The sequence below is a fragment of the Ranitomeya variabilis genome, chromosome 5 (genome assembly GCF_051348905.1).
Source record: "Ranitomeya variabilis isolate aRanVar5 chromosome 5, aRanVar5.hap1, whole genome shotgun sequence".
NCBI classification, from domain to species: Eukaryota; Metazoa; Chordata; class Amphibia; order Anura; family Dendrobatidae; genus Ranitomeya; species Ranitomeya variabilis.
Genome location: NC_135236.1, coordinates 135,673,724 through 135,686,154, shown reverse-complemented (window position 1 = coordinate 135,686,154; position 12,431 = coordinate 135,673,724). Strand labels below are relative to the sequence as shown.

The following is a 12,431-nucleotide window of genomic DNA, read 5'->3' as shown; positions in this document are numbered from 1 at the left end:
CACCACATTTCCTACGTGTGCACATAGCCTAAAGCGCTGTGGAATTAATGGCGCTATATAAATGAGTAAAATAAATAAATACAGGGTATTATTACAGGATGGAGAAATTGTTACAAACAGGGCCCAGAGCGGGGATATTATTTCAGGATAGGGCTAGGACAGAGAACATTATTTCAGGATGAGAGCCATTATTACAGGACTGGGGATGTTATTACATAGAGGGCCCAGAGCGGGGATATTATTACAGGATGGGAACATTATTGCATACAGGGCCCAGAGTGGGGATAGTATTACAGGATAGGGGCAGGACGGATAAAATTATTACAGGGGTTCATGACCAACATGCTGGTCCAAATTTTGCATTGGGGCCCATAGGACTTGGGTTACACCACTGACAATCTGATATTTGGGCATAGCACAGCCAGTATACAGATTAGTATATGCAATATTGTGGCTACAGACATCAGATGGTATACAACAATGTGTACACATACAATGTTATATGGACTGACTGCTCCTGGCTACAGGACCTCACAGGTTATAATATATGGCTATATAGAGGATGTCCTGTAGGCTGGGGGTCAGTCAGTGCTGCATGCTCCTGCCTGAGTGATTGCTACAGACGGACCTCACATACAGATCGGTGACGCCGGGGCTGAAGACCCCACCGACAGCAGTGACCTGATCTGTGTGCTGCTATACATTAGACTGTGCCTCAGATAGTGCGGACCCCGCTGTGAACATACAGAGTGGTGGGCCTGGTCCTGTCAGCTCCTCACTAGGGGATTACCGGAGAGCTCCTGCCGGCCCTGTGCTCACCTTCTCCCTCCTGCCGGTGAGTCGCTTGACAGGGCCGTGGGGCATTCGGCACCGGGTCCAGTCGCAATTAAAGGGGTGGTCACTGTGGCAGCGACCCGGTCCATGGCCCTGGGCCCCCAAGTAAAAGGGACGGTCTTTAAAGGGGTTGTGGAAATAAGGAAACTTTGTGACGCCACCTGTGGTTCTCGGTCAGAGGTGACCGACACTGCCTAAAGGGGTCCTCTGGGGGAGATGGTGCTGCAGCAAAGATGGTGTCGCTTCCCACAGGTGAAGCGGTGTCCCCAATGTATTTGGCAGGGATGGTGAATGCCGCAAATAATTGGAGGACATAGTTGCAGTCTTTACAGGTGGGAATCCTCTTGACAGGTCAGTTTGGGAGCCTTCCACTATGCGCTGGTCTGCAGTCCCTTGTTTCCTGTAGCGCTCTAACAAGGCCCTCTTTCTTCCCCTGTCCAGGGACAGTACCTGCACTGTAGGCAACTTGAGCAGTCTCTTTGGGGTCTCTGTTCAGGGTGACTCTGGACTCTGATTGCTGCTGTACCTCAGGTATAATGTGGGCAAAGTCCCTTTTAGTTTCCTGCCCTCCGGTTCTGCCGTGGGGTTTGTAGTCCCCCTCAGCCTCGGTACCCAGTTTCTGCGCTCAGCTTAGAGAGGCCCAGTAGCCGTCTTTCTCTAGCTCCTAAGTACCTCTGTGCTCCTTCACCGTCTGCTACCAACTGTCTGCCTAGAAACTGCCTAGCAACGGACTCATCCTCCCGACCAGAGAGCAGCTCCCCTCAAGTCGGGTGTAGAGCTCCCCCTTCTGGCCTGAGGTCAGAATGTGTTGCATGTAAGGTTACCGTGCCACTCCGGCCCTGTGCTCCCGTTCTCTCTCCTACCGGCCCTGTGCTCCCGTTCTCTCTCCTGCCGGCCCTGTGCTCACCTTCTCCCTCCTGCCGGCCCTGTGCTCACCATCACTCTCCTACCGGCCCTGTGCTCACCATCTCCCTCCTGCCGGCCCTGTGCTCCCCCTTCTCCCTCCTGCCGGCCCTGTGCTCCCCTTCTCCCTCCTGCCGGCCCTGTGCTCCCCTTCTCCCTCCTGCCGGCCCTGTGCTCCCCTTCTCCCTCCTGCCGGCCCTGTGCTCCCCTTCTCCCTCCTGCCGGCCCTGTGCTCACCTCTTTCCTGCCGGCCCTGTGCTCACCTTCTCCCTCCTGCCGGCCCTGTGCTCCCCTTCTCCCTCCTGCCGGCCCTGTGCTCACCATCTCTCTCCTACCGGCCCTGTGCTCACCATCTCCCTCCTGCCGGCCCTGTGCTCCCCTTCTCCCTCCTGCCGGCCCCGTGCTCCCCTTCTCCCTCCTGCCGGTCCTGTGCTCCCCTTCTCCCTCCTGCCGGCCCTGTGCTCCCCTTCTCCCTCCTGCCGGCCCTGTGCTCACCTTCTCCTTCCTGCCGGTCCTGTGCTCCCCTTCTCCCTCCTGCCGGCCCTGTGCTCACCTTCTCCCTCCTGCCGGCCCTGTGCTCCCCTTCTCCCTCCTGCCGGCCCTGTGCTCCCCTTCTCCCTCCTGCCGGCCCTGTGCTCCCCCTCTCCCTCCTGCCGGCCCTGTGCTCCCCTTCTCCCTCCTGCCGGTCCTGTGCTCCCCTTCTCCCTCCTGCCGGCCCTGTGCTCCCCTTCTCCCTCCTGCCGGCCCTGTGCTCCCCTTCTCCCTCCTGCCGGCCCTGTGCTCACCATCTCCCTCCTGCCGGCCCTGTGCTCCCCTTCTCCCTCCTGCCGGCCCTGTGCTCACCATCTCCCTCCTGCCGGCCCTGTGCTCCCCTTCTCCCTCCTGCCGGCCCTGCGCTCCCCTTCTCCCTCCTGCCGGCCCTGCGCTCCCCTTCTCCCTCCTGCCGGCCCTTTGCTCCCCTTCTCCCTCCGGCCGGCCCTGTGCTCCCCTTCTCCCTCCTGCCGGCCCTGTCCTCCCCTTCTCCCTCCTGCCGGCCCTGTGCTCCCCTTCTCCCTCCGGCCGGCCCTGTGCTCACCTTCTCCCTCCTGCCGGCCCTGTGCTCCCCTTCTCCCTCCTGCCGGCCCTGTGCTCCCCTTCTCCTTCCTGCCGGTCCTGTGCTCCCCTTCTCCCTCCTGCCGGCCCTGTGCTCACCTTCTCCCTCCTTCCGGCCCTGTGCTCCCCTTCTCCCTCCTGCCGGCCCTGTGCTCCCCTTCTCCCTCCTGCCGGCCCTGTGCTCCCCTTCTCCTTCCTGCCGGTCCTGTGCTCCCCTTCTCCCTCCTGCCGGCCCTGTGCTCCCCTTCTCCCTCCTGCCGGTCCTGTGCTCCCCTTCTCCCTCCTGCCGGCCCTGTGCTCCCCTTCTCCCTCCTGCCGGCCCTGTGCTCCCCTTCTCCCTCCTGCCGGCCCTGTGCTCACCATCTCCCTCCTGCCGGCCCTGTGCTCCCCTTCTCCCTCCTGCCGGCCCTGTGCTCCCCTTCTCCCTCCTGCCGGCCCTGTGCTCACCATCTCCCTCCTGCCGGCCCTGTGCTCCCCTTCTCCCTCCTGCCGGCCCTGCGCTCCCCTTCTCCCTCCTGCCGGCCCTGCGCTCCCCTTCTCCCTCCTGCCGGCCCTGCGCTCCCCTTCTCCCTCCGGCCGGCCCTGCGCTCCCCTTCTCCCTCCTGCCGGCCCTGCGCTCCCCTTCTCCCTCCTGCCGGTCCTGTGCTCCCCTTCTCCCTCCTGCCGGCCCTGTGCTCCCCTTCTCCCTCCTGCCGGCCCTGTGCTCACCTTCTCCCTCCTGCCGGCCCTGTGCTCACCTCTTTCCTGCCGGCCCTGTGCTCACCTTCTCCCTCCTGCCGGCCCTGTGCTCCCCTTCTCCCTCCTGCCGGCCCTGAGCTCACCATCTCTCTCCTACCGGCCCTGTGCTCACCATCTCCCTCCTGCCGGCCCTGTGCTCACCATCTCCCTCCTGCCGGCCCTGTGCTCCCCTTCTCCCTCCTGCCGGCCCTGCGCTCCCCTTCTCCCTCCTGCCGGCCCTGCGCTCCCCTTCTCCCTCCTGCCGGCCCTTTGCTCCCCTTCTCCCTCCGGCCGGCCCTGTGCTCCCCTTCTCCCTCCTGCCGGCCCTGTGCTCCCCTTCTCCCTCCTGCCGGCCCTGTGCTCCCCTTCTCCCTCCGGCCGGCCCTGTGCTCACCTTCTCCCTCCTGCCGGCCCTGTGCTCACCTCTTTCCTGCCGGCCCTGTGCTCACCACCTCCCTCCTGCCGGCCCTGTGCTCCCCTTCTCCCTCCTGCCGGCCCTGTGCTCACCATCTCTCTCCTACCGGCCCTGTGCTCACCATCTCCCTCCTGCCGGCCCTGTGCTCCCCTTCTCCCTCCTGCCGATCCTGTGCTCCCCTTCTCCCTCCTGCCGGCCCTGTGCTCCCCTTCTCCCTCCTGCCGGCCCTGTGCTCACCTTCTCCTTCCTGCCGGTCCTGTGCTCCCCTTCTCCCTCCTGCTGGCCTTGTGCTCACCTTCTCCCTCCTGCCGGCCCTGTGCTCCCCTTCTCCCTCCTGCCGGCCCTGTGCTCCCCCTCTCCCTCCTGCCGGCCCTGTGCTCCCCTTCTCCCTCCTGCCGGCCCTGTGCTCCCCCTCTCCCTCCTGCCGGCCCTGTGCTCCCCTTCTCCCTCCTGCCGGTCCTGTGCTCCCCTTCTCCCTCCTGCCGGCCCTGTGCTCCCCTTCTCCCTCCTGCCGGCCCTGTGCTCCCCTTCTCCCTCCTGCCGGCCCTGTGCTCCCCCTCTCCCTCCTGCCGTCCCTGTGCTCCCCTTCTCCCTCCTGCCGGCCCTGTGCTCCCCTTCTCCCTCCTGCCGGCCCTGTGCTCCCCTTCTCCCTCCTGCCGGCCCTGTGCTCCCCCTCTCCCTCCTGCCGTCCCTGTGCTCCCCTTCTCCCTCCTGCCGGCCCTGTGCTCCCCTTCTCCCTCCTGCCGGCCCTGTGCTCCCCTTCTCCCTCCTGCCGGCCCCGTGCTCCCCTTCTCCCTCCGGCCGGCCCCGTGCTTCCCTTCTCCCTCCTGCCGGCCCTGTGCTCCCCTTCTCCCTCCTGCCGGCCCCGTGCTCCCCTTCTCCCTCCGGCCGGCCCTGTGCTCCCCTTCTCCCTCCTGCCGGCCCTGTGCTCCCCTTCTCCCTCCTGCCGGCCCTGTGCTCCCCTTCTCCCTCCTGCCGGCCCCGTGCTCCCCTTCTCCCTCCTGCCGGCCCCGTGCTCCCCTTCTCCCTCCTGCCGGCCCTGTGCTCCCCTTCTCCCTCCTGCCGGTCCTGTGCTCCCCTTCTCCCTCCTGCCGGCCCTGTGCTCCCCTTCTCCCTCCTGCCGGCCCTGTGCTCCCCTTCTCCCTCCTGCCGGCCCTGTGCTCCCCTTCTCCCTCCTGCCGGCCCTGTGCTCCCCTTCTCCCTCCTGCCGGCCCTGTGCTCACCTTCTCCCTCCGGCCGGCCCTGTGCTCCCCTTCTCCCTCCTGCCGGCCCTGTGCTCCCCTTCTCCCTCCTGCCGGCCCTGTGCTCCCCTTCTCCCTCCTGCTAGTGACAGACAAGTACACTGTCATACAGGACGCGGCCGCCAGCACCGGGCACACCATTTGCCCCCCTGCCCAGCCCGCCTGTTACCTGGTGACACAGCCAGTCCCCTTGTGACATAACGTGCCACCTTAGTACGTGTTGTGGTGGGCTACCTGAGGCTCTCCCTGATCCTACTACATGTGGCGATCCACAGGTGGGTGCCAGTGTGCTGCCCCTGGGTGCCAGTGCTGGAGGAGTGGCAGTGCAGCCCAGCACATGCCATCGACATCCTCTTGGCCGGGACACAGCCCCCTCTCTTCTCATAAAGCTGCGAAAGTACAAAAAAAAAAAAAAAAGAAAAAAAAAGTGGTGAAGAGAGGGGGAAAGCGAGAGAACACATCCCAGCGGCAGCAGAAGAATGAATCACTTCCCCTCCGTGCAGCGGCGGCGGCGCAGTGTACCAGTCACAGGACGCGTCTTGTAGCTGCCCCGGGGAAGAGTGCAGCCGCTAACCTGTGCCTCTCCCTGCAGGATGGCGCTGCGGACCCTGAGCGACTGGTTCTGGTGGGAGCGGATCTGGCTGCCCTGTAACTACACCTGGGACGACTTCCAGAACAGCGAGGGGACCGGCGCGGCGTCCACGTCTCAGCTCCTCATCACCCTCCCGCTCGCCCTGCTCTTCACGCTGCTCAGATATGGCTTCGAGAGGTAAGTGCCCCTGCACGAAGACGCCCACCCTACAGACGGGTACAGGCACACACACCCTACAGCAGACCCTACAGACGTGTACAGTGACACACACACACACCCACACACCCTACAGACGGGTACAGGCACACACACCCTACAGCAGACCCTACAGACGGGTACAGGCACACACCCTACAGCAGACCCTACAGACGGGTACAGGCACACACACCCTACAGCAGACTCCCAACAGACGTGTACAGTGACACACACCCTACAGCAGACCCTACAGACGTGTACAGTCACACACACCCTACAGCAGACCCTACAGACGTATACAGTGACACACACCCTACAGCAGACCCTACAGACGTATACAGTGACACACACCCTACAGCTGACCCTACAGACGGGTACAGGCACACACACCCTACAGCAGACCCTACAGACGGGTACAGGCACACACCCTACAGCAGACCCTACAGATGTGTACAGTGACACACACCCTACAGCAGACCCTACAGATGTGTACAGTGACACACACACCCTACAGCAGACCCTACAGACGTGTGCAGTCACACACACCCTACAGCAGACCCTACAGACGTGTGCAGTCACACACACCCTACAGCAGACCCTACAGACGGGTACAGGCACACACCCTACAGCAGACCCTACAGACGTGTACAGTGACACACACACCCTACAGCAGACCCTACAGACGTGTACAGTGACACACACCCTACAGCAGACCCTACAGACGTGTACAGGCACACACACCCTACAGCAGACCCTACAGACAGGTACAGTGACACACACCCTACAGCTGACCCTACAGACGTGTACAGTGACACACACCCTACAGCAGACCCTACAGACGGGTACAGTGACACACACCCTACAGCAGACCCTACAGACGTGTACAGGCACACACACACCCTACAGCAGACCCTACAGACAGGTACAGTGACACACACCCTACAGCTGACCCTACAGACGTGTACAGTGACACACACCCTACAGCAGACCCTACAGACGTGTACAGGCACACACACCCCTACAGCAGACCCTACAGACGGGTACAGTCACACACACCCTACAGCAAACCTTACAGACGTGTACAGTGACACACACCCTACAGCAAACCCTACAGACGTGTACAGTCACACACACCCTACAGCAAACCCTACAGACATAAAGTCACACCGACCCTACAGATGTGTACAGTCAGACACACTACAGCAGATCCTACAGACGTGTACAGTCACACACCCTGCGGATGTGTAGTCACACGCACCCTAAAGACATATACAGTCACACACACCCTACAGCAGACCCTATAGACGTGTACAGTCACACACCCTACACACGTGTACTGTAACACACCTTACAGACTTGTAGTCATACACCGCCTACAGCAGACCCTACAGACGTGTACAGTCACACTCATCCCCTACAGCAGACCCTACAGTCATATACAGTCACACACCCCCTACAGCAGACGGACCCTACAGGCGTGTACAGTCACACACCCCCTACAGCAGACGGACCCTACAGGCGTGTACAGTCACACACACCCTGCAGCAGACGGACCCTACAGGCGTGTACAGTCACACTCATCCCTACAGCAGACCCTACAGTCATATACAATCACACACCCTACAGACACGTACAGTCACACACCCTACAGCAGACCCCACCTTCATATACAGTCACACACCCCCTACAGCAGACGGACCCTACAGGCGTGTACAGTCACACACCCCCTACAGCAGACGGACCCTACAGGCGTGTACAGTCACACACCCCCTACAGCAGACGGACCCTACAGGCGTGTACAGTCACACACACCCTGCAGCAGACGGACCCTACAGGCGTGTACAGTCACACACACCCTACAGCAGACGGACCCTACAGGCGTGTACAGTCACACACACCCTGCAGCAGACGGACCCTACAGGCGTGTACAGTCACACACACCCTACAGCAGACGGACCCTACAGGCGTGTACAGTCACACACACCCTGCAGCAGACGGACCCTACAGGCGTGTACAGTCACACACCCTACAGCAGACGGACCTTACAGGCGTGTACAGTCACACACACCCTGCAGCAGACGGACCCTACAGGCGTGTACAGTCACACACCCTGCAGCAGACGGACCCTACAGGCGTCTACAGTCACACAATACAAACACATAACATTGTCATACTCTACACACACACACCCTACAAACATGTACAGTAACACACACACACACACACCACAACCCCATTGGTTGCCCATTTTTTTTCTTTGCACACTAGTTGCTAGATCACACACAAACACATTTTATGGGGTATTTAGTATTATACACAGGTATGTGTATAAACATATATAGTGACTGTAGTATACAGAGATGTGCGGGCGTATATAGATATTTATGTAAATCTAATATATATGTTAATCTATAAACACCCCCACACCTCCTGTATACTACACACCAAATATTATATGTGTGTATGTATAAATATATTTATACACACAGGCTCCACGCTGCGCCATATATAAATCACACTAGACTCTCTACAAAGAATATAAATATTGTATATACTACAGTAAAACACACTCCCACACACAATTCTCTACAAGTGTTTATATACATTGGATGGATGTTTTCTATATTTTCAATACACACTACGTTACAACACGCGCACACCTATATGCTGTAAACCTTCAGTATCTGGACACTGTACATACAGATGTAGCAAAGTTCTTTGTTATCTGCATTAAGGTAAACTTTGATACATGTGTATACATTGTACCTGTGTATTACAGTACAACACACTCCTGTATACAGACTCAGACTTCTCTACACTGTACACTACTCACTACAATTAAACACTGAAAACTCCCACACACAACTATATACAACACACTCAAAATAAACATACACTGCAGAATAACCCGGAATCATATGACACAGTCTAACACCTATATAATACATCTAAACTCATTCACTGCAAAGTATATAAATATTATACACAGGTTCTGTATATACTACACACCCATATAGTCTTACAGACATATCTATACTACACATGCATGCACCCGTGCGCTCCTGCCCGTTCACCCGTGCACCCGTGCCCTCCTGCCCGTGCGCTCCTGCCCGTGCACCCGTGCGCTCCTGCCCGTGCACCCGTGCGCTCCTGCCCGTGCACCCGTGCGCTCCTGCACATACGCATACTACAGACATTCTTCATGCTATATACAGTGCACATACAATCTATATACACGGTCAATGCAGTAAATGTAAACGCACACACCCCTATACATCAGGATGACTCAAAATACACAGACATATACTCTGTACTATTAGAGATGTTGGGAGTAGTAGTTTAATGGCAGTTGAGAGTTGTAATTTGATCACATCCTTGTTGTAGTACACGAGATAGGACAGTATGATGTCAGCCACTTGTTGAGTGTGAGTGACGGCAGGAGGGGGCACCAGCGGGCGGGTATATAAAGGCCTGATTCATGGCATGTAATGAGCAGGCTCCAGCAGATGAGTGGGCGGCTGTTCTATTCCTATCTTTCAGCTCTGGCAGATCAGGCCTTGTGTGCAGCTGTAGAAGGGCCTGTATCTGTAGGATGGGGCAGGAATCTACCCTGTAGACACATCAGGCCTGCTCTGTACTCCTGCAGAATGTGGCCTACATCTGCAGCAGCAAGTCTCGCACAGGCCGTGTGCCTGGGAGGTGACAGAATGCAGCCTGGATTCCTAGACCCAGGCGTTAAGCCTCACAAACATCAAAACCATCCACAGCTTAAGATTCTGTGACTTCCTTGCAGAAGTGCAGCGGTGGCAGGACGATCTGAACACTACAATGTAGTCATTCGCCAGGTGGGATAACAGATAATGGTCCCTGCCAAGGACCGCACGTAATACAAAAGAAAACTTGAGTTGCTGGGAATCTGCTTACTTTATACATAGGAAGATAGATCTGTAAAGTGGATCTTACTAGCTTGTAGGGGGTCTCTATGTCTGCCATACTGTACAATGGTTGGGAGGAGAGTGATGCCAATAATAACGATGATAATAACATTTAACTTATTGTCAACAACTTAAAAGTGCTAAGACATTGATGGACTATCCTGATGATGGGGCCCCAGACAATTATCATTACATTATTTATTAGCACCTCGTACCTGTGCCTAGTAATGAGCATCAGCCCGTTTACTTTTATCACTGATGGGTCTCTGATCGGTGTCTGGACCCCCACATGAAACTTCTGATACCCTTAAGGGTATGTTTCAACAGTCAGTAAATGCTGTGGGTTGGACGCTGCGTACATCTGCAGCGTCCAACCCGCAGCGGCCAGATGTTGCAGCACAGTGGAGGGGATTTCATGATGTTTTCACATTACACTTGTTACATTACTCAAATGTGAAAAAACAAAGTTTGTCTGTAGGTGAGCTCATCACCCCATCATTCACAGTCATGCCTACAGTGGTACCATGCCCATCATCCATATAGGGGTCCAAGAAAGAGTCTTGGGAGGTTGTCCTTAATAGAAAATCAGAGCTGTGATCTTACAGGTTATTATGGGCCACTCTGACACTTTTCTCTGGATTATGGCCATGCACCTATGCACATTAGATAAGTCACCCAAACCCACCAATACCATCCGGATCAGCAGGCCACCTTAGATGTTGCATCAAATGTTGTGATCTGGACCTGGCTCAGCACAAGAGCTGATGTACTGGACTGGGGGAATAGTCAACCTACAAGTTACCGTACTTCTGGTCTATGGGGTACCAGACAGAGATGGCTGTCAGCTATTTAAAATGTTTGGCTGACAGTTGTCTAAGGTGAATAGGTATCTTAAGGGGAATCTGTCATAGGATCAACCCTCCTAAGCCATCTATATGGGCATGCAGGTCATAGGAAGCTGAATATGATATCTGTGATCGGATGTCTTGGTCTAGATAAATCCATATTTTTCTTGAATGTAAGTGAGCTGCTAAGATCTATGGGCCGGACATAGATATCTCTGAGAGTTTGCCTCCAGAGTTTATTTTAAATGAAATTGGGTGTTACCAGTGTGAGACATGTAATAACTGACAGTCTGCTCTCATAGTCACACACAGCTCTGCAGTGAGACCAGAGGCAACACAGTACAGCAGAAGTGAAGTTTGTCTCACTACAAACACATTTCCAGCTGCAGTCCTTTCTTAGTACTTCGGCTTCCATCTCCTAGACAGCCAATGTGGGGGAAGGACAGTACCGCAGAGCTGATAGCACTGTGAGGGGACAAGAGTTGCTGCAAATGTGTGTGATGACACAGACTTCACTTCTGCTGTACCGTGTTAGCTCTGATCTCACTGCAGAGCTGTGTATGATTATGAGACCAAAGTGTCGGTCATTACATGCCTCACACTGGTAAGGCTCCCTTTAATTTACAATAATCTCTGGAGGCAGATTTTCATGCAGACCAGTGTCCGGCCCATAGAAATTAATAGCTCATTTACATATAAGAAAAATGTAGATTTCTCTGGAATAAGACATCTGATCGCAAATATCAAGATATTCTTTTATTCAGCTTCCTATGACCTGCATGCCCATATAGACTGCTTAGGAGAGTTGATCCTACTGACAGATTCCCTTTAAGTCACATCAAAAATTTGTAGCACTTCTATACCAAGGTTTATCTAAAAACTTGGGGCTGAGTAAGGTCAATATCTCTCCACCATATCACGGGAAACACAAGTTCAGTGTTAACCAGGTAAAGGTCTGCAAAAAGCCTCCATTAGGCCGGGGTCACACTTGCGAGTGTGATGTGCGAGTCTCTCTCATCAATACCCGGCACTGCCGCCGGCACTCGGAACCAGAGCATTCAGCTGCATAGAAATACATGGAGCCGCACGCTCCAGTCTGAGTGCCGGCGGCAGTGCCGGGTATTGGTGAGAGTTTCTCGCATCACACTCGCAACGGACAGATCAATCAAGTCCCACCCAATTTCCAAATCAAACTGAGCTTACTTTTTCCTACGATTTCATATGATGTTATCTGTCTGGTGAGAAGATGTTTAGTGTAGAGCCACCAGTTGACAAGTATAAAAGTGGTTTATTGGTTATACTAACAAAAATAATATTTAAAAGCCCTGATAAAAATATACACAAACTGCCAACACATGGCAATGCTGATCACCTGACCGACTCAGGTTCTCTGCACCGATGCCAGCTTCTCCACGCCCCGGAAGGAGGCGAAACCCTGGGTCTGGCTAGGTGATCAGCGTTGCCATGAGTTGGCTGTCTGTATTTTTTTTTTTTTGTTAACAAAAGTGCTATTTAATAATCTTTTTGTACTTCTGAATTTAATTTGTTTTTCCCTTGAATTGTGATATGGTGGGGAGTCCTTGGCCTCAAGTTTTTTTTTTTTTTTTTTTTTTTTTTTTTAATACACTTTGGTGTAGAAGAAGAACAATTTAAGCTGTAACC

At 55.5% G+C, this 12,431-nt stretch overlaps 1 protein-coding gene across 5 annotated transcripts in view; it reads left to right on the top strand.

The window, feature by feature from the left end:
• CERS3 (ceramide synthase 3) overlaps nucleotides 1-12,431 on the top strand; it is a 198,604-nt gene that overhangs the window by 109,787 nt on the left and 76,386 nt on the right. For 4 of the 5 annotated variants that reach the window (XM_077263362.1, XM_077263363.1, XM_077263361.1 and 1 more), the window contains one exon: nucleotides 5,795-5,971. In XM_077263362.1, the coding sequence (XP_077119477.1) occupies nucleotides 5,796-5,971 (176 nt within the window). In that variant the 5' untranslated portion in view covers nucleotide 5,795. Of the gene's footprint in view, nucleotides 1-1,543; nucleotides 1,649-5,794; nucleotides 5,972-12,431 lie in introns of those variants that run through there. The other variant, XM_077263360.1, reaches the window with a different exon arrangement.